The sequence below is a fragment of the Peromyscus maniculatus genome, chromosome 2 (assembly GCF_049852395.1).
Source record: "Peromyscus maniculatus bairdii isolate BWxNUB_F1_BW_parent chromosome 2, HU_Pman_BW_mat_3.1, whole genome shotgun sequence".
In the NCBI taxonomy this organism is placed as follows: Eukaryota; Metazoa; Chordata; class Mammalia; order Rodentia; family Cricetidae; genus Peromyscus; species Peromyscus maniculatus.
In genome coordinates this window covers 23,095,715-23,122,551 of record NC_134853.1, presented here as the reverse complement: position 1 = coordinate 23,122,551, position 26,837 = coordinate 23,095,715, and the positions used below count along the sequence as shown (strand labels likewise).

The 26,837-nt window shown below is 37.0% G+C and overlaps 1 protein-coding gene across 2 annotated transcripts in view; it reads right to left on the bottom strand.

Annotated features, from left to right (window-relative positions):
• The window catches only part of Cnbd1 (cyclic nucleotide binding domain containing 1), a 364,314-nt gene that overhangs the window by 298,573 nt on the left and 38,904 nt on the right, over positions 1 to 26,837 (bottom strand). The window contains exon 3 of one of the 2 annotated variants that reach the window (XM_016001789.3): positions 22,950 to 23,063. In XM_016001789.3, the coding sequence (XP_015857275.2) occupies positions 22,950 to 23,063 (114 nt within the window). The remainder of the gene's footprint in view (positions 1 to 22,949; positions 23,064 to 26,837) is intronic. The other variant, XM_042270807.2, reaches the window with a different exon arrangement.

Below are 26,837 nucleotides of genomic sequence, written 5' to 3'. Positions count from 1 at the left end.
CTTTAGCTTATGTCAAGTTGAAATAAAACTATCCAGCACAATTGATCCCTTGTCAACTTGAAACACAAACATATCATTATTAAACTACATCCTTTCCTTTTCACATTTATCCTCAAGATCTCACATTTAAAACATAATGTAACTTTAAGAGTTTGACAGTCAGGTAGAAATCAGCCAGCCAGAGGCCACAGGCCTGCCTGCCACTGGGTGCCACTATAATGAGCAAGTATGTGGCAGAGAGATGAAAAATAAAGAGAAGCAGAGTGGTTTAGCTGCTGTGGAGAGAGGTAGAACTGGAGACAGAACTGGAGATGTGACAGTGGTGTGGAACAGGTTTATGTGAGTGGCCTGTGCTACCAACGGGGGCCATGGTGACATCTGGGCCCATGCTGCTGCTAAGGGCCATGTCTGCATTGATGGTCCTATGGCAGCTGGGGTCTATAATGTCTGTGACCCATGTTACCACCAAAAACCATGTGGACGCCAGTAGTCTGGACTGCCACTTAAGTCCATGTTGATGTCTAGGGAGTGAAATGAGCTGACCCTGCATCTCACAGGCCAGTGCAGCAGGATAGCTGGCTCCCTCCAGTGGTGTGGGCATGGTACAGCTGTCCTCACTCTTCACAGGAGAGCTGGCCCTGACGGTGAGGGTGAGGGAGATCTGGCCCCACCCTTCATGGGGTAGGGAACAGGTATTCCAGGTGGAGGCCTAGGTTTACCAACCGAGATACCACCCATGCCCACTTCCAGATCTTTGAGTTGGTATACCCCAATATCTAACCCACTTATGACCTGCTAGAGCAATGAAGGTACCAGTCATGTGGAGCCATAGCCATGGATCTCCATGACTCAAGGCAACATCAGGATATTCAAGAGGAGTCACAGTGAGAGTTCAGTAGTGATATGCAGCAGGAGCCAGAGGCCTTGAACCAGACCAATGTCTCTTTGCAGTGATCATTTATAAAGAAAGCTGTTGGGCAAAAAGAGAAAGACACATTGCAGTTCCCAATGCCACTATGACAAATAATGGAGAGTGGAAAGGAGGAGTGAAATGATTTTTTAAAATTTTATTTCTATTTTTTTTCTTATTGTGGGGAGGCTTCAAGGGTAGAGGGTGGTCATGGAAGGACTGGGAAATGAATGGGGTTGGGGTGCATGATATGAAATTACCCAAGAATCAATACAAAAATTAAAAGACGAGTCCAACAGTCTTTCAAATTAAAAGTTCAGTCTCTTTAAATTATCCAATCTCTTTAAAAATCTGAAAGCTCTTTAATAAAAAATCAGTCTTTGAGCTGTGAGATCCTGTGAAAATCAAAAATAAGTTAAATACTTCCTTCAAAAAGGAAGGACCAGGGCAAAATTACAATCTGAGCAAAGCAAAATCAAACTCCAAAAGTGTAAATATCTCAACATCCTATTATCTGGGATTCACTTAAGATCTTCTGGGCTCTTCCAAGTGGCTTGGGTAACTCTTCCAGTTCTGTCCTTTGCAGCACACACAAGTTGCTTTCTAAGTTTGAGCAGGCTCTACTTCACTACTACTGCTGTTCTTGGTGGGCATCTATGGCACTGGCATCTCCAAAATTACTGAGATTCCTTGCTGCAACTGGGCTACACTTTCACCAGTAGCCTCTCTTGGGTTCTCTTCATGGAATCCAGCCCTACCACACAGTACCAAGTACTGTTGGTTGGTGTTGCTCTTTTGTTCTTTACAGTTTTGGGTCTTTGCTCTTTTGGGGGGCCTACCACCCAACTCCCAAATAAATCACACATGGAGAATTATTCTTAATTATAAATGCCTTGGCTTAGCTAATTTCTTGCCAGCTTTTTTTAACTTTAAATTATCCCATCTACTTTTGCCTCTGGGCTTTTTCATTTTCTTACTTCCGTATATCTTATTTTCACTCCTACTCCATGGCTGGCTGGTCCCTAATGTCCTCCTCCTTGATTCTTCTTGCTCTTTCTTCTTTTCCTCCCAGATTTCTCCCTCTATCTTTTCTCTTTGCCTGTGAGCCCCACCTATCCTTTCTCCTACCTCTCTATTGGCCATTCAGCTCTTTTTTAGACCATCAGATGTTTTAGATAGGCAAAATAACACAGCTTTACAGAGTTAAATAAATGCAACATAAAAGAATGCAACACATCTTTGCATCTTTAAACAAATTTTCCATAGCATAAACAAGTAGAACACATCTTAAAATAATATTCTACAAAAGCCAAGATTCAGATACTCTCCATGACCCCTTAATACCTACAAAACTAACACTTCTGTGTGCTGACTCTCAGGAAACACTTTCCAGAAGATTTCACCTCGATGGTGCTGATCTATTCTTAATCACTGTTAATTTCTCAACTCCAGTTGATCAGCATTGAGTATTCTAGCAAAGCAAAGGTTTAACTTTACTAGTTCTGGTATCTTGTTAATCATAGCTGATTCTTCAGCCCCAGCTAACTAGGACCACAGAGTATTAATTCAAAATAACAAATGGCACCAAGAAAATCTTCCCTCTGAACTTTACAAGCCAGGCCTCCATCATATACATTGTCCTCAACATTCTTTCTTCCAAACTACTACAGAACAGGTCACTAAAGCATTGAACACTCAATCGCTTTTCTTGCACAAAGTTCCAAAGTCCTTCTATGACTCTCCCCAAAATGACATGGTCATGTCTGTCACAGCAATACCTCACTCATGGTACCACTTGTCTTAGTTAGGTTTACTATTACTATAATGAAACACCAGGACCAGAGCAACTTGAGGATGAAAAAAATTATTCTACTTAAGCTTCCACATTGTGATTTATGATCAAAGAAGAAAGTCAACATCCTTTGTTATCATGCAAATGCAAATAAAATCTTCTTTGAGATTTCATCTTACACCAGTCAAAAAGGCCAAAATCAACAAAACAAATGATAGCTGACAAGGATGAGGGATAAGGGAAAACACTCAGCCATTGCTGGTAGGAGTACAAACTTGTGGATCCACTATGGAAATCAGTGTGGTGGTTTCTCAAGATCAGAATCACTGTACCTCAAATATGTACCACTCTTGGACATATACCCAACAGACTCTACATCCTACTACAGAGACACAAGCTCAACCATGTTCATTGCTGGTTTATTTATAATAATCAGAAATTGGAAACAAACCACAGTTCATCAATGGATGAATGTATGAAGAAAATGTGAATTTTCACAATGGATTATTACTAAGCTGCTAAAAAATGAACCTATGAAATTCTCAGTAAAATGGATGGAGATCGAAAAAAAATCACTCTAAGTAACTCAGACCAAAAAAGACAAATATGGTGTGTATCCACTTACATGTGGATGTTAGCTCTTACATCTTTGATAAGCAGGTTATAATCATGATAACCACAGAGGTTAGGTATATAATAAAGGAGTAGGGAATTGTTGGATCATCCTAAGAGGGGGGAAATAAAGAAGATAATTGTGGATGGATGGATGAGTGGTACTAGAATGGGAAGATCAAATGGGGAGTAGGGAAAAGAATTGGTGAGCATAAACTAAGGAACATTTGAGAGATTATATAAAAATCAAATACTGTAGAAGCTTCCTAAAATATATTCATATATGAAGGCAATCTAAATGGAATCATCACATAATGGATGAGATGTAGCCCCACCTGGACATCATTCATCACCAAACAGAGCTTCCAGTTCTAGGACTGGGGTATATCTAGTTGAATTTTTGGGCAAAGGGATCCATGAGAACGCTCAAACAATCTTGGCTGTTGCCAATGATATTTGTTGCTCTCCACAAATTGATAGGTCCTACTGCTGAAAAATACACCTCCGCAACTCAATTAACATGGAGAAGTCAAGTTAGTGTCTACCTAGAGTCTTTACCTCTTTATGACTAATGTTCATGGTACTGGAAGGTACTCTGCACAGTTCCAAAGCAGAAAGGTAACACCAACCCAGCTATAAACCCTTCAATCTGTGATGGTGACCTGTCAGCAAGATGCATGAGTTCAAAACTGTAACAAAGCTTAAAGGACTAACCAACAAATATCTGATTGGATTTAAGGATCACTCCATGTGGCGTTTTGAAATAAAATGGCCCCCAAAGGAAATGACACTATTAGGTGTGGCTTTGTTGGAGTAGGGCTTTGGGCAGGCTTTGAGGTTTCATATATGCTCAAGCCACACCCTGTGTTTCAGACCACTTCCTGTTGCCTGTGAGTCAAGATGTAAGAACTCTCAGCTCCTTTTCTAGCACCATGTCTGCCTGCATGCTGCCTTGCTTTCCACCAAGACAATAACAGATTAAACGTCTGAAATGAAGTGAGCCACTACAATTAATTGTTTGCCTTTATAAGATTTGCCATGGTTACGGCGTTTCTTCACAGCAATAGAAACTCTAAGACACTTCACTAATTGGAATCCATCACTAACATTGCTTAGGTAACCAACATCCTGAGACTAGATAAGCCAATGGAAAATCATATATTACTGTTCTATTAAAAGGATACAACAATAAAAGGACTCCTAACAATATTCTGCTGTACATAAAGATGTGTGCCTTGCTCAGCCATCATCAAAGAAGCTTCCTACTGCAGAAGATGAGAACAAATAGGGACTCACAGTTAGACAAAGTGCAGATACTGAGAGACCTTGGAAACTCAGTCCTGAATAGGATGTTTTCATCAAATCCCTACTATCAAGGATCAGAGAACCCTGTGGAAATGGAAGCAGAAAGAATTTAGTAGACAAAAGGGCTAGAGGACACCAAGGAAACTAATCTTTCTAAACATAGCTAGACCAAAACACACATTAGCTCACAGAAACTATGGCAACATGCTCAAGGCCTGCACATTTCTGGCCTACAAGGGCCCCAGTGCTGGACAATTAGAGAGGAAATAAACAAAAGCCCCCATCCCTAACTCAGACATTATCTCCAACTGACAGCTACTCTCAAAAGAAAAATTCATTTTCTCCATGGGAGTCTCATTGGATATGCAAACCACACTTAAGGCCAGGCCTCAAGCCTGGGAGGAGATGGCAAACACAAAATCAACTCAACTGCAGTTGATAATGAAAAATGAATTCAAAAAAGGGGGGGGGGGAGCTAACTCGATAGCATTTTTGAATATTCTATGTCTTAAAATGCTTTATCAGGAGTTCTTTCTTTTTTATTTTTATTTTTTTACCTCATTGGTCCTTTGTGTATATATAATTTGTCTGGTTTTGTATTTTTATGGGATTTCTGTATGTGTGAACACATGTGCCACTGCATCTATGTGTTTCTTGAGCTTTTTCTTTGGCTCTTTTTCTTCTGTTTGTTTGTTATATCCTGTTCTGGTTTGGTTAGTTTAGTTTTATCTTATTTTACTTTTTTAGATGTCTATATTCCAATGAGTGATATAAAGAAAGGTTATGGATTTTGGTGAGTGAAGAAGAGGGGCAGATCTGGGAGGAGCTGAAGGAGGGAAAACTGTAATCAGAATATATTGTATGAAAAAATCTATTTTCAATAAAAATTTAATACTGTTTAGATTGGGTGATGGTTCAGTGGATAAGAGCACTTGATTCAGAGCCAAGAGGACCTGAAGTTCTATTTCCAAGACCAGTGAAAAAGGCCAGGCAGGGATGCTGATGCCTGAAATCACAGCATTGGGAAACAAAGGCAGAAAGATCCAGGGAACATACCAGTTTTTTCTGGCCAAAAACAAAAAAACAAACAAACAAAAAAAAAAAAACCTCACCATGAAATTAGAATAACCCTAAGTTCACACTATTCCTGTGGTGGACGCTCAAATTATCAGAGTTGAACACACCTAGGTGTTGTTTTGTGTCAAATACAGTGGCTGCGCCTTACACAACCGCTGTCCCAGCCGGCAATTGTAACTTCACAGCAGCCAGCTGTGGCTCGGCCCTACGGGCCACAGCCCGGAGGGAATTGTGTTCCCTCTGGCACCAGCTCTATCATAGCCGCTAAAGGAAACTTTATCTAGATCTCTGTCCTTCTATAACTCAAGATTCAAAAGTAAGGGTGAAATCTTGCTAGCTCAGAGAGGCTGAGTTACGAGTAGCTTACCTTCTTTCCTTGCTCAAGTCTCTGAAAGACAGCCTGTTCTTCTGCTCAGCCCCCACTTAAGAACCCTCCCTACGCTTAGTTCCTCCTTACCACTTCCTGTCAGCTAGTTGCTGACTCAGCCTCCTGACCCCAGGTTAATTTTATTTAATAAAATAAATGTTAACACATCTTTGCATCATTAACAAAAGCAACAGAAGCAAATGTAACATACTTTTACACAGTTAAAATAATATTTCACAACACCTAGCTCGTAAATGTAATCTATATTTGATTTGTTTGTCCAGAGATTTTTCTTTTATATTTCCTCAGTAACAAAACTAAACAAGGCACCCCACAGAGCATGTTCACTGTGATACAGTTTATAATGATGGAGATGTTATAAAGAGCTGTCAAATCATGTTTGACACAAAGTACTTAAAACTTACCAACAGATTTTTTTTCTTCTTGAATGTTCTAAACCTTCATGACCAGTAGTCATGATTTCCAACAGTGTGTAAAATTTTCAATTATTTCATGGATCTTCTTATTTCTTGTCTTTTTCCCCCTATAACTTCACTTATAAAATTTTCTACAGCTCAAAGTTAGAATGCCTCTATCATGCAGAACAACTCAGAACTTACCAGCCCCTATACCACATGCTTCTAACCAAAACTACCACAATAGAGGCAATAGCAAATGTACTTTCTGGCACAATTCACTTTTCTCATTTGTAGTCACCATTCAAATGGCAAACATGTTTTTAAAGAACCGGAAATAAACTTTCTTGAGTCTTCTATCTTCATACAAGGAAATCCAACCCATATAGGCAATTCCTAAAAATTACCATAATGTACTAGTCCATTTCAAGCTTCATTTTTGCATAGGAATGTATTTAATTTTGGACACTATGGTAGTTTGAATGGAATTGGTCTCTGTAAGTAAGCTCATAGGGAGTGGCAGTTAGGAGGTGTGGCTTTGTAGGAATAGGTATGGCCTTGTTGGAGGAAGTATGGCAGTGTAGAGGTGGGCTCTGAGGTCTCCTTTGCTCAAGCCACTTCCTGTTGCCGACAGGTCAAGACATAGGACTCTCAGCTCCTTCTCCAGGACCATGTCTACCTGCATGCCACCATGGGGCACCATAATGATAATGGACTAAACCTCTGAAAGTGTAAGCCAGCTACAATTAAATTTTTCCTTTGTAAGAGTTCCTGTGATCATGGTGTCTCTTCACAGTAATAGAAATCCTAACTAAGACAGAAACAATGAACAACATAAGAGCTTCACTAAGGCTATTCGTGACATTTCTATAAACTTCAATAAAATAAAGTTCTTAGAAAAAAAACATGTTTAAGATTCTACAAAGCTGGAGATGGATATGGCTCAGGGGTTAAGAGCACTGTCTACTCTTGCAGAGAACACAGGTTCAATTCCCAGTACCCACATGGTGGTTGACAACTGTCTATAACTATAATACCAGGGGATCCAATAAACTCTCCTAAACTCTGAAGGCATTGTATGTATGTGGTGCACAGACATATATGCAGGCAAACACTTATGCATATAAAATAAAATAAAAATAAATCTCAAAAATATTTTCAATATTCCACAGGAATGACTGATTAGAACTTTACAATTATCTAGAGTTGAAATATGGCATATCCAGAGCTAAACTATCCTGGCTAACTCTACTTCCATTACTAGCCATTCATTGCCTATCTATATTCTGGCCTGACATCTTTTCAGTTACAAAGTAAAACCTTTAAAATGAATTAACAGAAGACTAGCTTCCACAAACCCAAAAGCTTAAATGTGATTAGATAATATTAAAACTGTTAGCAATGACAGTAGGGTTTTGGCCATCTTACTGTAATCTACCTACCAGATGTTTTCTCTAGTAAATATGGGAAATTCTTTGATTTATGGGAATGTGTGTGTGTGTGTGTGTGTGTGTGTGTGTGTGTGTGTGTGTGTGTGTTAGACCTGGTCCCACAGCTTTAATAAGGCCACTCCTCCCTGCACTTCTGTCTGGAACAGAGACCTAAGATGCAATCTATGCTGTGAATTGACAGCTTTCAACCTGCCTAACTCCTTCACACTCTACGTCTTATCTGTTTCACTGAACTAAATCCTGTGATGTGAATCATTTCACCTCCCCTAAAAGTTATAAAAAGTTGACCTTTCTTTTATTTTGAGATTGATAAGAAACTCGTCAGAAAGACTGCCCAGGGATGATGTCTGGAGATGAAGGTTGCCCTCAGAAAAGACTCCTCTAGCCTTCAGTGTCATCCCTTTCATAGTGTTAGCTTTCTCTCTCCTATTATTCTCGTTTTTTCTTTTTTTTTCATTAGAAAAGATTTTACCACATCTCATCTGTGGTTTTCCCTCCCTCCCCTCCTCTAATGAAGCTCCTCTCTCCTATTGAAAGTGAAACCTCTCCTTCCTGCTAAGTCCTCATCCTGCTTAGAGAGTCTGCAGACATGATACAGTTTCTGTCTGGTACGTCCCACGCACCTTGAGGCACAGTGTGGCATGAACGCCCTCTCATTCTAGGAAACCATGTTGAAGGGAAATGTGACAGTTGTGTAAGCTTTATTTGTAGACAGCCTGCACTTGCTTTATTTTGTTATTTGTTTAACAGTCTATAAAAGAAATTTTATAGTTATCAAATTGCTTACATGTTAGAACATGTCATTCAGAAACACATGAATCCATGTTCCCTAACAGGACCCCTTATATTTGGCTCAGGCTAACCTCTGTCTCAGTCCCTTTGAGATGAGAGGTATATTGTGTAGCACTTCCATTTTCTTCTGTTCATAAAAAATTCCAACAGATCAAAATGTCTCTTTTCTCTCTCCTTATTTCCAGTCACCATACCCATCTCAGAATTCAGGGGACAATTATCTGTACGTTTTTATTTTTTAAAAAGGAACAAAAAATTCCTGGTAACAAGTACTAATTGAACAATTCTAATATCAACTAAAATTGCCTTGCCAATATTTGGATGATCAACAATATCACCTGTGGTTTTCTTTGTGTCTTTCCCCATCTCTTGGCCAACTATTAGTTTTCCTGAAACTTGAATGTCACTAATTGAATTAAGACTTACTTGAGGAACTAGTGGGAACTCCCGAAAGTTGGACCAATGGCTGTGTAGCCTGCATGGGACTGGACTAGATCCTCTGCATGGAGAGACAATGGTGTAGCTTGATCTGCTTGGGGGGGTCCCCTAGCGGTAGGATCAGAATCCATCCCTGGTGTATAAGCGGGCTTTTTGGACCCCACTATGTATGATGGGACACTTAGGGCAGCCTGGAAGCAAGGAGAGGGGCTTGGACTTGCCTCTTACTGGATGTGCCTCCCCATGGGAGGACTTGCCCTATTGTTGGGGGAAGGGGGAGTGGATTGGGATGGGGACGGTGGGGGGTGGGAGGAGGGAAGAGGGGGATCTTTGATTGGTGTGTAAATGAATGAAAAGTTTTTCTTAATAAACACAGAAAAGAAAAGAAAAAAAAAGACTTGAGGTTCCTATACACTCTCTGATCTAATGCAATGCCACCCTTCTGTCTGCTCCTTTGACATGCAATCCCTACAATTATCACTCCTTACCAAGAGCCTGTCAACACTGCCAAGCCCTGATGTAGGGATCCTGGCTGGGTAGCATTTAGTTCACATTTGCTGCTCAGTATGCATTGTTCAAACGAATAGATAAATGATAAGGTATTATCATGTGATCTCTTTTCAGGTAGTGTGATTTTTATTTTCAGAGCATGATAATATAATTACTGTGGCTCTAGCTTTTTAATTCAAAAGACTAATCTCATTTAATAAAACTCAGAACTTCAGAGAAAATATAGATTCTTGATCACAAACAGGCAATGTCAATTATGCTAATTTAAGATATATGTGACTTTAAACTATCCATTGGTTTAAACATTTATTAATGATCCTAAGGAGAGGTGCAAGATATCATGAAATAAGCAGTCCTTGAAAGTAACTGTTTGGCATAGGTAATTTACACAAGATGGAGGCTGTGGGGATGCATTAAAAGATACAAGCTTTCAAAGCAATTTTGCAGACATTCAAATCTTCCAGTCTATCAGAAGCTATTTTGCTTCAGGCTTCCCTTGCTTCGTGTCCAAAAATTTCATGTCTTTATTTTCTAACATTCTCTACAAGTCACACTCTTAGAAAAAAATGTATAATACGTCAAGGGTGTAGGTTCACTAAACAAAATGACTGTCTTCAAATGCCTTTAGGAAACATACATAGTATATACTAATATATTATACCAAATATATTAATATAATATAGAAGTACAAGTAATGTATTTCAGATAAGTCATTTGCCATTTTAATTCACATGAAAGCTACATGTTTACTGATATTACACAAAGTAGATTTCTGAGTTCCAATTCAAATAACTGTGTTATTCTAACCATTAGGGCCTTTAGTTCAAGCTCAAGTGACTATTCTTCGCTTTGACATAGTTGGACAACTTGGAAGTGATGGGTAACATGGCTGACTGAGCATTCAGAATTGCAGGACCATGTGACATATACCCAAAAGTCCTCTCTGCAGGCTGCAGTTGTCATTTGCAGATACTGTAGAAGTGATTTGAGCTCCAAAGAACAAAGCAAAACGCCAAACAGCCTTTTGTTCTTTCCCAGAATTGTATGGTTAAAAGTAATATAACACAGAGTAAGAAAATTATTTAACAAAATAGTGCCACTGAATGGGTAAGTTATACACTTGGAAACTGTTATGGAATATTAATTTAACTGGGGCATTACTTTATGCTGCATTTGTTTAAGATGTAAAGATGTGTTGCTTTGCCTGCCTAAGGCACCTGATTGGTCTAATAAAAAGCTGAATACCCAATAGCTAAGCAGTAGAAAGATAGGTGGGGCTGGCAGGTAGAAAGAATAAGTAGGAGGAGGAATTTCGACTTCAGAAAAAAGAATGAAGAAAGAACAAGGGAGAAAGAGAGGGAGATGCCCAGAACCATCCAGGCAGACATGGAGTAGGACATACAGAATGAAAGAAAGGTAAAAAGTCTCAGCTTAATTAAATATATAAAACCTTGTTGGACAAGCATAAGATAAGGCCGAGCATTCATAATTAATAATATGTCTCCGTGTCATGATTTGGGAGCTGGTTGGTGGCCCAAAAGAAAAAGCCTGCTACAGGAAACTTCTATATTCCAAAGGCTGCCTTGGCCTCTCTTTTTTAAAATGATCTTATGTCTAGTCAATATGAGATAACAGAATCTAGTTGGACTTTATTAAAACATTCTTATGGGTAAAAACTCCAAATTTCCTTGTAGTGTATATTAAATGCAACATGTGATTTGATACCAAATTTAATAAAAGTACAGTCTTTCAGTATCCATGGGGATACTGCTCAGCAACTCCTGGAAAACAGCAACACACTACATCCAACTTCTCTACCCAGCCAGATCTTGCAACAGGGTATGCCAGAGCCTCCTCTCCATACACCATCTCAAACCCTCCATATATGCCTGGGTCCAGCTATATGTACCCCAGCTTATTATGGACAGCCTTGTTTACAACACTACCCCAACCTCTGGGTTCTAGCCAGGCCCCTTGGAGACTACCCATAAGAAACAGACTCTTTTACATAATGCCTAACCTCACCATTCAGCCATGTTTTGTACTTGCTCCAGGGTGATTCTCCTCTCCTTGTAATATCTCCAAGCTTTAGATATATCTTCAAACTCCAGGCTGAGACCAGGATGCATCTCTTCCATGCCAGCCCTGGCCACTATGTTTACCTGATTTCATTCCACCTAAGGTATCTTGAACTTTCAGGTCTTACCTGGCACAATTTCATATTCTGTGCTCTGTTCCAGGCAGATATGGCCATATCAACACAGAACTAACAACAAAAGAAGTTCTTAGTCCCATCACAAAAATACAAATAATATGAGAGATCAAAGCATATTCGTGCGCGCGCACACACACACACACAGAGAGAGAGAGAGAGAGAGAGAGAGAGAGAGAGAGAGAGAGAGAGAGACTAAAAAATACACAGAGAATGAACACTTTAATGATAATGATGCTTGAGAAAACTCAAATATAAGGTGGATAGAAATGATGAAGACAATTTGGGATTAGAAAACCAAATTAAATAAAGATATAGAAAGTGAAAAGTCAAGATGAAGTGAAGATGGAATTGAAAAGCTCAACAACACAATTATAAAACTTATGAAAAAGACTTCTTAGTAGAATGAATCAAGCAGGAAATAGACAATCAGGACTTGATGATCAAGTAGAAGAACCAGACAAACAAGCAAAGACTATGAAAAGTTAAAAAAAAAGAAACACAGAGAAAGAATGTATAGGAAATGAGAAGTGTCATGAAAAGACCAAGTCTTTGAACTGTAGGCATAGAAAAGGGAGAAGAATCCCAAGCCTACGGCATAGAGATCATCAGCAAGATCATAGAAGAAAACTTCTCTACACTAAAGAAAGGCACATCATATTGATACAAGAAACACTGAAAACCAAATGGACAGGACCAGAAAAATAAATGCCAATGATGCATCATAGATAAAATATTAAGTATACATAGCAAATAAAGAATATTGAAAAAAAAAACAGGTGAGTACAAGAAAGGAGAAATGGCAGAGATGGAAGACAAAACAGCCAAATCAAAGAATTTATTAGAATTCTATATGTAAACCTATTACTTTGTGTGTTAACTATAAATAAATAAATAAATAAATAAATAAATAAATAAATAAATAAATAAATAAATAAATGTAGATGTAAATAAAGGGAAGGGTATATCAGATTGTAGCCCAAAGGTAGTGTTTATTTAGCATGTCAAGTCTCTGTTTTTATAGTGTGGTGATTTATTTTAATGTACATATATCTTGATTCATGAACAAGCAGAATAGTGTCATGTCCCCATGATCTGTCTGAAGTAGAATCTCTGTTTGTTTGTTTATTTATTTATTTATTTATTTATTTATTTGCTATAAAGTCTTCCTGTATAACCTGACTCCAGTAGTGTGTCCAATTGTGATAATCCCCTTGCCTTGAGCCAGCCTCTTGAGAGTTGGGATTATAGGCATGGACCACCAGGTCCACCTCAGGATTTCCATTTGACTCACCCAGGGATTTTGTGCAGGCATGAAACTCCAGAAACCATCACTGTCTCTTGAGTTTATGAAAATTTGAGAGTAAAACCAATTTTCTGTCACTGATTGCAAGGAATATTACCTCTGTGTGAGGGGTGGGATAGGCAGGAAATCAGTCAGGATGTATGCTTGCCCCTGATTGACCCTGATGGGAAATGCAAAGAATTCTAGGTTTTGCCTTTTTAAACCCCTGCAAAAATTAATCGAGGCCACTTCCTGGAATCCCAGGTTGGACCTGACCAGAGTCCATCCTGGTCAGTATTTAAAGCTCGCTTCAAATTTGGCTTAAAATTGTGGAGCTGGTTTTTCGTTTGCAAATCCCAGGATTAACAGAACTCCTGCCTAGGTAATGGTCCAGGCAACAATTAATATGTATCTTCCCAATCAATTAGTTTGAGAATGATCATCCTCCAGAGGCATACCCAGTGGCCCTTTGGCCAGGTGATTCTAGACTGATAATTAACACTCACTCTTCACTCTCATGGCTATTGAATTTGATTTTCATTGTGTTTCTCCTTGTTTTAACTTTATTTATTATTATATGTGTATGTTTATGTCTGTGATTGCTTGTCTGTGTGTACATCACATGCTGCAAATACCCACAGAGGACAGAAGATAGTGTCATAGTCCAGAACTGGAGTTAATAAAGGCAATTATGAACTGCCCAATGTGGGGCCTAGGAATTGAACCCAGGTCCTCTGCAAGAGCAGCAGGTGGTCTTAACTACTGAGCCATCTCTCTAACCAATGTTTTTCTGTATCTAACACAGCAAGTTTAAACTCCTATTTTCCACAGTGTGTCTTTTTAGATCACAATACACATGAATCATATCTGTGTGTTTTTGTTTATATTGATTTGTTTTATAATATAGTCAGGGCAACTCTGCTGAGGCTTGAAGATTATTTTTCACTCTCAGTGATCTATAAAATTTCCTTTTTCAGACACCTAATTAAATTTTCAATTGTTGAAATACAACAACAACCAAGCAAGCTATGCTCCATGAATTTGCCATATGACAGACAAACATCTGAGTCATGTTTTATAGAGGTCAGATAGAGGAGAATCCCTCCCCTTTAAGCTTTCAGCTAATGACATTCCTGTTGCAGTGTGGCTAAAAGGTCTACTCTGGCCCCTTAATTAGAAGGATTGCACATTTTCCCACTACTTCATGTATATTTTTTGTCCTCTCCTTGGATTTTAAGAATCCTGTCTCACTCAGTAGACTCCTTTCTCGTGACTCTATCAAGGCCCTCTAGCCTAAAGTCTTTGCCACATCAAGGTCTCATTCCTTCCTCACTGTTGTTCATGAGAATTTGGATCGTCTGCTAGCTGCAGGCCAAGAAAAGCCAATTCCTTCCCTTCAGGCTATCTTTCAGCATCTCCCTCCACAAAACCTGTAATATTATTCTCACTTTACGATAAATGTATTGAATGGTGTTTAGGCTTTATGCTGTTGAAATAGTATCAGGAACAACTGTAGAATATTTCTCAGTGTATTGAGATACTGGTTTTAAACCAAAGACCTAAGTTTGTAGAGCATAGACTGGCCAAAGATCAATTATCAGGATTAAAGCAATAACTCTCCAAATGATTACATTGTTTCCATTGTGTCATCTAAGCTGATTATCATCATCCTAGAAGATGTGACTTCCACAGTAGCCATCCAGATATGTCTACGTCCTGATCCCTCTTATTGTGAAATTCCTACTTAGCTCCTTCCTCTTGTCTGCATCACCCGCTTGCCTATGAGAATCCATTTACCATATCTTCCTCCTTTTCAATGTAATGTTTTCTGTGTTATTTACATGGGGACTCTGACGCCTGGAGTACAGAGGAAAGGCCATATCGGTAGAGCCATATTATCATCCTCTCATCTCTAACCCCCTACAGTACCTGTAACATCAATTAGACAATGGGAACAGCTTAGAACAGCTTAAGGAATCTTGACTATCATCTACTCAACCATTTTCTTTTAGATATGATATAACTGATATCTAAAAATCTCTGAAGTCATATAGCTTATACCAATAATACTGTAAATTAGGGGATTGGATGGTCAATCTAATGCATTTTCAATTATTTCCTATGTTCTAGTACTGAGTAAAATTTTTTTTTAACAAAAATGCATCTTAAACATCTAGTTCTGGAAATTAATGGCACTTTATATAGTTATATTTTAATTTTTCCCATGTACTGCATATTTTGAGTTAGCATCCATTTTTCCTTTCTGTTATTAATACAATTGGTCATTGCTCATTCAAATCTAAATTTAAAAATTATTCTAATACCTTTATTTCTAATGATTACATTAAAGAAATAATTTTAATAGGCAACTTAAGGAATACTTAATTTTAGGAATTACCCAATTCTTGGATTATTTTTTGTTTAGATGCCCTATAAAACAGAATATATCTGACATTTAGTATTTCCTTCAAAATAATTTAAGCTCTGCTTTTGTTAACTTAGTAGTTATGAAGGCACTGAAAGGAATGTCATAGTTAATCATTCAGTAGTGTTAATGATTCCCCCTCAATTTGTACCATATTAATGTTAGTCTGCAGTCTCATAGAAATAGCTTCCTCATTGACAAGGGGAATATAAACCCACTACAAAGAAACTCTTAAATTTTATCTGAATTTTTGTTAAAATAACCTTGATAGTTTTTGTTTTATGCTGAACAATCAATCTTTCTGGAACTAAAATGGTAAAAAATTGATAACACTTTTATAAAAATCAAATACAATTATAAATATTCAGGCTTATAAGTATACCTTAGTTTCTTCTTTTAAAATAAGCCACATTTTAAATAAATTTATCACTGATGGAAATCCCACAATTCTGTGTATAATTATTATTGTCTTCAATTGCAATCATTTCTTTAAAGCTTATTTTCGCTTTTGAAATGAGTTGAAATATATGCGTTGGTTAAAATAATCTCATAATTTTAAAAAAGTGTGGGTATTAAAATTGTTGAAGAAAATATGTAGTATTTTTAAATCACTATTATTATTATACATATTAATTTTATATCATGCTTAGAAAAAGGGTCATGGTTATAGTCTCTACTCTCTTTTGGCAAGTTCTAGACTCTATCCTTGAACATATGGGTTAACATTTGTCCCAGACTAAATCCATCTGAGTATTTTTCCAGAATTATTCCAGGTAGAAAAAAAAATCATGTTCTTATTCTCTCCTATGCCAGAGCTGGTAAAAGTGTAAACTCATACCATTATGCTCTTACACAGCTACAAGCAGGGATTAGAAATTTGAAGTCCACACACATCTAGATATTTTATTTAATCTTCCCTGTGGCCAGCTTCAACCTTCCTCTAGTGATATAGATGGGCCAGTAGGCAACTCCCTTTTTATTATATTTGTTCCTTTGAACAGGATTTCTATTCTTATACCCAAAAGCCTGGACTAATGACTGTTCATAAATATTAATCACAGTGAAGTGATGAGTGCTTACACCCTGAGGGCCATGTTTATCTTACACTGTACTAGCAGGGTGTCTGATACACAATAGATACTAGGTTACTGTTAGTCAAATTAATTAGTGAAGAAAAGAACTAATACAAACAAATGTGGTTATAACGTCTACCACATAATTTAGCATTTCTCAATATATATTTCCCTATATATTTAATTATATTTAATTCATAAGTTTTATAATCTTGTACTGTAAGTTGTATTTCTCATATTTTAAGAATATTTATTACAGACCAGAGCACCCTCAAAGTTCAAAGAATGTGAATTTGAATAAATGTTCAAAGACGTAGATTGAGATTCGGTGTGCATATTCTGAAGAAAAATCACCTGAGCACTGATTTGTACTTCCAAAATTATAGAAATTGCATTTACCCTTAAAAATGTAAACCATTAGCCTAGTTCACTGTGATAAGTGCATTGTTTCTTCACATATATAGATAGTTCTCAGGAAATTATTTCCAAGGCTCCTTAACATTATTTAAAAGAAATGAAAATGTCAGTAGAGATACTAAAGTTCTAATTGGATATCACAAATATTATAAAATTACCATAGGATTACTTAAAGTACAAGATCTACCTCCCTAACATAAACATTAGCGTTTTGTTCAAATTTGTTCATAATGACAATGTCTTATTAGAACAGAATATAGGTGTAATACTGCAAGTATGCTCACTTGAATGCATTAAAGATATCTAAAACACTGACTACGGCTATCAGACTCACTGATTTTAAAAACAATCATCATTAAGTTTCCTAGGAACAGATAAATCAATTGACATGCAGTAAGAATGTAATAATGTAGAGAAAATCCTGGCATTCTAAATTTTATCTTTTGATTTCAACATGGAAGTAACTCAGTTGTATAGCCTCCTAAAACGTGATGATATTTCATGTAGTGACTAGCTTTTATTTTTTTTCTTTGTGTTGCTGTTTAAACTTTTAGGGGAAAAAAAGAATTCCTTGACAGATGATATGCTGGTTAGTGTTAACTGTCAACTGGACACAGCCAAGAATCGCATAGGAAAAGTAGCTTCGTGAAAAATTATCTAGAGCAGGTTGGCCTTCAGGAATGTCTGTGACTAATTGCCTTATTGTTTATTTAGGTGAGAAGACCCAGACCACTATGGGAAGTACCATTCCCTAGGCAGGGGTCTCTGACAGAGATATGAAAGGAGATAGGTAGCTGAAAGCTAACGAGCAAAGAAGGATGCATGGTTTTGTTCTTCGGGAGCTGTTGACTGTGGATGTGAGGCTTAAAGTTCCAACCTTGACTTCCCTGCAACAATTGACTGTAAGCAGGAATTGCAAGCCAAATAAACTCTTTCATATAGTGCGTGTTTTGTTTGTTTTTGTGAGACAGCATCTTTCTATTATGCAGTATAGCAGTCTGGCTGTCCTAGAACTTGTCACATACAGCAAACTGGCCTTGAACTCACATATCTACCTGAATCTGCCTCCCAACTGCTGGGATATTGACTTTTATAATGATATTTTCTCACAGCAACAAAAATGAAGGTAGGGTACACCAATACTATCCATAGTATATCGTAGTAATAAGAGCTAGTATAATTAAAAGGCTCTTGCAGTCTAGAATAGTGAGCTACTGTGCTAAACTTATGCTCTTTTTCTGAATAAAAACTGAAAGCCATGTTAAAAGACCTTTTCAAAGCCACATTGATGCTATTAGACCAAATGAAAACCCTAACTCCAGACTTGACTGTCATAATTCAGTGTTCTTTAAAACAAAACAAAATACAGCTGTTTTTGTACATGATTTCTTCCACCCTAAAATATTCCAGAAATATACCTTCTAATATATTCCTCAAGAAAATAAAATTTAAATAGTGATAACAATTTCAAACCATCTTTGACATCATCCTTGACCTATTTTTCAGTGTTTGAGTAGAAATGCTTCTCAATGTGTCAGCCAGGCCCTCGCTTTATTTTCATTAATGAGAAACTGCTCCAAGGAGCTTCAGTAGTTCTGAGAAGCATTTATTCCCTTCCTGCACATGGCAGACTTCCTCCAATCTTTAGCAAATGCTCTGGCATCAGACCCCTTTCGAGCTGCCCAGAGCCAAGCAGCTGTCTTGCTTAGTATCACAGTCATCCTATATTTGTGTAAAATGAATTATGTAGTGCTGAATATAACAATGATAATAGGTATTGATGTTGGTCAATAGTTTTAATAACACCTTCCAGTCACTGCTGAGGCCACAGTCATTACTATGCTCAGGCTTCTGGAGAGGCTTTCCTCTAATGTCCACCACTGTGGCAAAAAGAAAATCTGGTTGAACCCTAAGCCGACTAAGTTTTATATCAACTAGCCACAGGATAGAGTAATTTTGGAAGAGGGGACCTCAAATGGGAAATGTCCCCCATTATATTGGCCTGTAGGAAAACTGACGACGATTTTTTGGTTGATGACTTACATGAGAGGACCCAATATAACACTATTACAAACTGGAGGCAAACAAGACCTGCAGAGAGCTCCTGGGCTTCCCGCTCTCGGGTCAGGTGCTGTTAGGAACATGTCCTCCAGGACATGGAGATCAGGACTGCCCAAGGAAGAAGAGAGCAAGAAATTAAGCTCCCCTCCCCTGTCTTGTACATTGTAGCCTTGGTCAGATATCACATAGATCAGTCGTTGAATATAAGTTAATAACGTAGGTATTTAGTTTCTGCTAAGGAGTATCCCCTCACTGGTTTTGGTCCTTGAAAACATTGCTTAACCTGTGCTTTAGTCACATGGTGTTGTATATAATGTACAGTTTGCATGTTTTTCCCTATTCTATGTTGATGTTTAATCTGAGTAAAAAGGAATAGAATTTCTTGACAGGTAATATAATACACATATAATATAAAATACCCCTTATAAATATAAAACATCCCTCATAAAATATCCCTCCCATCTACAGTACAATACATGACAGTAATAAGAACTAAAGGGATATATATATATAATATATAATATATAATATATATAATCTTATGGTTTCTATTGCTGTGAAGAGACACCATGATCATGGTAACTCTTTTTTTATTTAATTTTATTTTATTTTACAATATAATTCAGTTCTACATATCAGCCAAGGATTCCCTTGTTCTCCCCCCTCCCACCCCCTATTCCCACCTCCTCCAGGGCAAAGGCTCCCCTGAGGATTGAGATCAACCTGGTAAACTCAGTCCAGGCAGGTCCAGTCCTCTCCTCCCAGACTGAGCCAAGCGTCCCTGCATAAGCTCCAGGTTTCAAACAGCCAACTTTTGTCCCTCCTCCCTTTCCTCCTAATAAAGCTTTCCACTACTAAGCAACTGGGTTCTTTCATGACCGTGACCTTTCTACCACTAACCAGCGCCGTAATCGACACTGCTTATCATTCATTTCACCTACCCTACAGTGACACACTTCCTACAACAAGGCTATACTCACTCCAACAAAGCCACAGCTCCTAATAGTGCCACTCATTCCCAGTGAGATTATGGGGGCCAATTTCATTCAAACTACCAGTTACTAACAACACCATGTAACTAAAGCACAAGGTAACCAATGTTTTCAAGGTATAAATCTGGTGAAGAAATGCTTCTTAGCAGAAACTAAATACCTACATTATTAAATTATTTTCAATGATTGATCTGTTTGATAGGTGACTAAGGCTACTATGTATGTAGTGTATATATATATATATATATAAAAAATACTTGTGAGACCAGCAATTGAGTTCAAGTTTTTTAATAGACTTTGTGGAATTTCACTCAATTTGCAATGTATTTATTGTTCTTTTGAAGTAGATTGCTTTTTTAACTTGAAGAATATAGATATGTTCAGTAATGAAATCCGAAAGTATGACTTTACTTTTACCATGAAGCATACACTGAATTCTAACTGATGTCTTTAATATCTTCTTTTGAGAAATGTCTTTCAGAGTTTTTGTCCATTATTTACTCATGCTGTTTCCTTGCTACTGAGTTAAATTCTTCCTGTATTTTGGATATCAATCATGTAGGTCAAATGTGGACTGTGCAAACAATTTCTGCCAATCCATTGATACGTCCTCACTTCCTCTCCTTGCCTTTAAAATGTGTCTTAGTTTTAACATTTGCCACTTGTATATTTTTCTTGTGATTTCTCTGCTTTTTGATATGTATCTAAAACATGTAACATAGTTTTGACTTCTTTTGCCTAAAATTTAATGGGGATATTTTAAGGTTTGTGGTTAGGCTTCTGCTTCACTTCTAAATGAATAATAATAATCCTGATATTAATTTATTTTAGGGCTCTAGGTTAGATAAGGATTGGAGTTTCAAAGTTCATTGCCTTTTGTGCTGATTGGCTTTTGTCGACTTAACACAAACCTGGACATATCTTGGAAGAAAGAATCTCAATTGAGGAATTTCCTCCATCTTGTTGACCTATAGGCAAATCTGTGGGACATTTTCTTGGTTAACAATGGATGTGGGGAATCAGCTCATTGTAGGTATTGCCACTCCTGGGGAAATAGTCACGGGTGGTATAAGAAGGCCAAATGTAAAGAAAATGGCTTGCTCATGGGAAGCAATCCAGAAAACAGTCTTGCTCTAGGGTCTGTGCTTCATTTCCTACCTTGAGTTGCTGTCTTGGCTTCCCCTGACAATGAACTACAGCCTGAAAGCCAATAAACCATTTCCTCCCCAAGTTGCTTTTGGTTATAGTGTTTTATCACAGCAGAAGAATCCTAACAAAGACACCTTCTTTCAGTGCATTACCTTTTTCAAAAAGAAAAGTTTTCCAACCTCCTATTGAATGACATGTCTTCAAGCAATTCTTCACCAACTTTTATATATTCATCCACAATTTCCCAGCTGATAGCACTTTAGTTTTCTTCATAAATTCTACTTGTGCTCCTACCTTTACCTCAGTGGGTTCTATTGAGCATGTCAGTAATATTTGCCATTATATGTGTAGGCATGTGGTTGAGGACTAGCAAATCAGAGCACAATTGACAACCCATGGGAGTGATTTAATTAACAAGAGATTCTGGTGAGTTTCTGCTCAGGTTATTTTTAAGAGACTACTTCATTTCTCACCTGAAATTCAAGTAAATGAATCTAATCTATCCACATCTACCCAAAAAGTATGAAAAGGAAACCAATCCAAAAAAGGTGAGGCAGACCCATGGAAGGAAAGTAGCTAGAAAGATTATAGTTTAAGACTGAAGCTAGCTTTCCTCCAAACATGTCAGAAACATATCTTAAAATCCTCATGTTTCTTAAACTAATTTGAATGGCTGATCAGGCACATAAACAAAACAGTGCTGTGTGTTTTCCTGTTGTGTTATGTATTTTGTACACTGTATTAGTTATTTTTATCCTGCTATGATAAAATATCACAAGGAGAAGTACCTTCTAGCAGGAAGGGTTTATGTGGGTTTATGGTTCCAGGAGGATTGTTTATAATGCTGAGGAAAGCATGACAGCTGGTGGATGGAGCAGGAAGCTGAGTCATTTTGGAAAGTTTCAAAATGTACCATTATGGCTAGGCTTAGCCTATAGTATAAGGTGGCATGAGGAACTTATGGATAGCCCAAATGCCCCTCTTTTCCCATCTTTTCATTAAGTGATAGCACTATTGCATTTTTTGGTTAAGAAATTAGTTTGGGAGGATCACGGGGAACACAAACTACTCAATATGTAATGAGCCAGCTGTGCAACTTTTGGGCATATAGCTGAAGCACACTGTATCAGCACATGGCAGAGACACCTGTCCATCTGTGTTTATTACAACACTGTCTACAATAGTCTAGCTTTTAACTAGCCTAGTTGACTATCAACAGATAGCTAGAACAAGAAAATGTAGAATATGCACAACAGAGTTTTACTCAGTCAAAAAAAAACTAGATAAAAATAGGTTGTTTGTAATAGAAATAGACACAATTAAAGATGATTATATTAAGTAAAATGGACAAACTCATAAAAACAAAACAAATATAGTTTTTAATTTCCTTTATGGATCCTGGAATTTACATAGATTCATAAAATCACTTAAATATATAATATATGCATATGTGGGATGAAATTAGAAATGAGACTAAGGGAATAAACAGCAGAAGAGAAGACAGAGAGTGGGTATGGGGAGGTGGATATGTTACAAGTTATGACATACTTGAATAAAATTGTCATTATGAAACTCAGCAGCACTATGCAATATGAATACATGACAATCCTAAAAAGCACACATACATTCACACATAGATTTCATTTTCAAAAGAGGACATTTTACCTTTTTTCATCCTGTTGAGAAATTTTAGGCAATACTGTTTTTTCATGTATGAATATCTGAGGATATTGCTTCATGAATTCATCGTGAGCTGTCAAATTAAGGGGAGAATGCCGGCTTAAGAAAAATAGAGAAGATAAGTGTCAGTATAACACACAATAGCCTTTTAAAAAGAGCATTAATACAATATATTAATTCTGTATTAATTTTATGTCAAGCTTTTTTATTTCTGCAATTGAATAAATCTGTTATTTAATATAACATAATAAAAATTTCTCCAAAGTGATTCTGAAGTCCCTTACATACTCATAACCAGGGATTGTAGTTTTCTGAATCTTTGAAATGATTAATGAAAACCTCATACGTTGTTTTTTAGGTCTGCAGTAAAAACTGTTATGTGAAAATTCTCAGCATTTCCCAATCTGGAATAACCTAGGATGGGTTTGGTAAGTGGAGGTTCAGTTATCTCTTACTGATAAATCACAAACTTCTCTAGTGAAGAAGGGTAGACTTCTCTATTTTACCCTCCCCTGAGTGAATTCTTCCACTGCAAACATACCAATAAACAAGATCTATGGAAATAGGGCAAATTGTCATGAAATGTTGGGCAATAACCATTGTTTCTAGAAAATCTGCCTCATTCAATTTTCAAGTGACAGCCACCATAAAATGTTGTCAATATCTGAAATGCCAAACATTCATCTTGACAGCTCATTTCAATAATTAGTAAAAATGGCCATCTTTCAGATTGAACAATGACAAATATCTTGGTCAATATTTGGTTCATGGCAATGAATAAAAAATCCCTCAGTAAAAATCTTTTTCTTGTTTTCTTGTCAATGCAAACAGTGACACATTGAAATATTTGCAGCAATTTCTCTTTCTCTGGATTGTATTTTCCAAAACATTGTATTGATATTTCACACAAAATAAATTATATGTAATTTAAAATCTTATTTTATTTACCTCGATTCAAACAGTAAAATGTTAGTGTGATTTAATTCATTCAGTATTTTAGTTATTTTCTCACACTGTGGAGACCCACATTACTCAGGGTCAGAGAATCTGAGCTTGCTTTATCCAACAGGACTGCATAATGAGATGATTTAGCCAGAGGTATGTTTACCAGGTGTTTGGAAGGGTCTGCACTTGGCTGGCTGTTCAGTGTGCTTTGATTTTGCAAGGGGGAGGTTGTTTGCTTCTCCCCTTAGCATATTATTAAAAGCCCTTTTGAATAAAGCTTGGGGCAACTGGGTATTTATCCAGGGTCCTCCCAAAGCTATCATGTGTCGCTGTCTTTCTTATTGTCTCCTTCTATCTTTCTATCATTTCTTCATTTCTCTTTCCTGCACCAAGAACCCTTCAAAAGGTAGAAGCAGGTCAGAGCTGGACTCCAGCAAACTCCCACATCACACCATGTACATATACTGATCACGTATCTACTCGGTTCTTAAATCTGCCCACTTAAGTTTGTGGGGGATTTCCAAAGATATCCCATATGTGTATTTGGAATAATCATCTGTTAATTTCCTTCAAGTACTTGTTCTATTCCATATAGTGTAGTAATGTCTCACTACATATTTTTATAACCTACTGATTTTGATATATACCTATTTACATATAAAATAGTTAGCCACATCATATAACCAGGATATGAGGGATATATAATAGAAATTAAAATTAAACTGACTTGAAACCTCATTTGTTTAACCTCTGAGATATGGTGACCCAACTAAAAAACTGAATTATTCCTGATTATGTCAGGCACTGTTTTAACCAATATGCATATAGCACATCATTTAATTCTTACATCTTTATGTCTAAATATGCTTATCCTCATTTTATACATAAAGAACTTGAGACTCAGAGAACTTTAAAAGTATCTCTTTTTTTATCTACATGCAGCCCATGCAGCCCATGGCATAAGTCCTAGAACATTATTCTAAACTGTGATATGGATAGATCATCTTTGGAGTGGATTAAAGAGTTTCTCCAAGAATATGGAGACCTAATTCACTTTTGTCTATCAGCATTTACAGGTGTGACAGATATCTCCTTCACCTAATTCTTGGGAATTTCCAACATAAATTGGATGGCATAAATGAATCCAGTGTTTATCATCTGGACATTTGAAAACAATGTGTCCAAGAAGTGGAATGGAAGCATTGAGTGCTATGTCTGAGAATGACATAATTCTCAGAAAACCCTTAAGTGCCCTTATGATGCTGATGATATGTGTTCTCTGTCAGAAGAATTATGCTGGTGGTATATTCCCACCGCTGTATCTCCTATATTCAGGGACCATGACATTCAATGACTAAAGTACACAAGTAGATACCATAAGGTGGGGGTGGGAAACTGAAGCAAGCATTCCCTCAAAGACAGATCCCTGGCCCATTCATTAAAAGTAAATTTTAAAAGGAGCCCAACATAGTCAGTTCCTATAATGATTTTTATAATAGGCATAAATCTAAACTCTCATTTTAAATTTTGGGTGTTTTTGCTTTACATGTAGATAACTGCCAAGACTGATTTTTATGCCCCTACAAAACCATATCATGGCCTTATACCTCAATGTGATTATATTTGGTGACATACAACTACAAGGAACATTGAAAGATATAGTCTAACTCTGTACAGAAAGAAAAGGACACAGTCTAGGAAAATGTAAAGAAGTCTGAAATAAATATAAAATTCAGTCCTGTTTTTATAAATAAAAGTTATTATTTAAACATACAGCTACCATTTGTGGATAAGGAAATGATGCCCACGGGGTTTAAATAATCTTCCCAAGTTTATGTGAACTTAAAAAAAAATCGTTATGTAAATGTAGATGTCTTGATTTCTACACTAGCGTTTTTCTATTGTTAGAGGGGGTGTAGTCTGACAGGGAGGAGGAAAGTATGTTGAGAAATTAGGAAATGCTGGCTAGTTGATGTATATCATTTCCCTGACCATAAATAGCATACTATCCCTATTGCAGCTGAACTCTAGAAGGTGAAATATGAAAGAGAGGGAAGAAAAGATGTGTACCTATATTTGGCCCTTAAAAAGGCTTCCCACCAAAAATTTCCAATGTCCTTTCCCTGTCCAGATTGAAGCCTAGGAAAACCAGCCAGGAAGCTTCCAGATCAGTACCACCTATATTTTTTTCTAATACTGCTGTCCAAAACGTGTGGCTTCTTCAGCAATAGTCTTTCCATCAGGTTCTGGGGGGCACTAAGAGAAATGGCTATAGCTGTATTGTTTAGGGGAGTATGCCTGACCAACAACTCAGGGGAAAATGAAAAAAAAAAAAACAGACGTTTGGTAGACTCTTAAAATCCCAACCCAGAAATAACTAGGTCAGTCAAAAGGAAAAACAAAAAAAATAGCATAATGAGAATGAAAAAAAAAGAAAAAACCACACAGGTTTATCAAAGTAAACTACTCAGGTTTATGGTTTATGCATGTGAGATGGAAATATTCCACACAATATTTTAAGCACCCCATATTCTCCTCCAACTCTTAATAAAATGTTCACTGATAAATTACATTTATGCATTTATCTTGAGGCAATTTAAATTTTTGTTTTAAATTAAATAAGTCATAAAAGTTTGACCCGTTTGAATTCTTATAAATTATTTCCACCTGAGTTTGTCTTTCAAATAATGATGTGTCTATCCATTCTCTTGATGAAAATTGAAAGAAATATGAGACTGCCCTTTCACAACAATGTGAGCAGGCTAAGGTTGATACAAGTTAGCTGAATATATATATATATATATATATATATATATATATATATATGCATCTTCATAGTGGAAATTATCCTCATGATAAAAATAAGGTGAAGAAAAATGCTATTTAATGATGCTAGTAAATTTAACATTAAGTCCTTTACCTGATTAA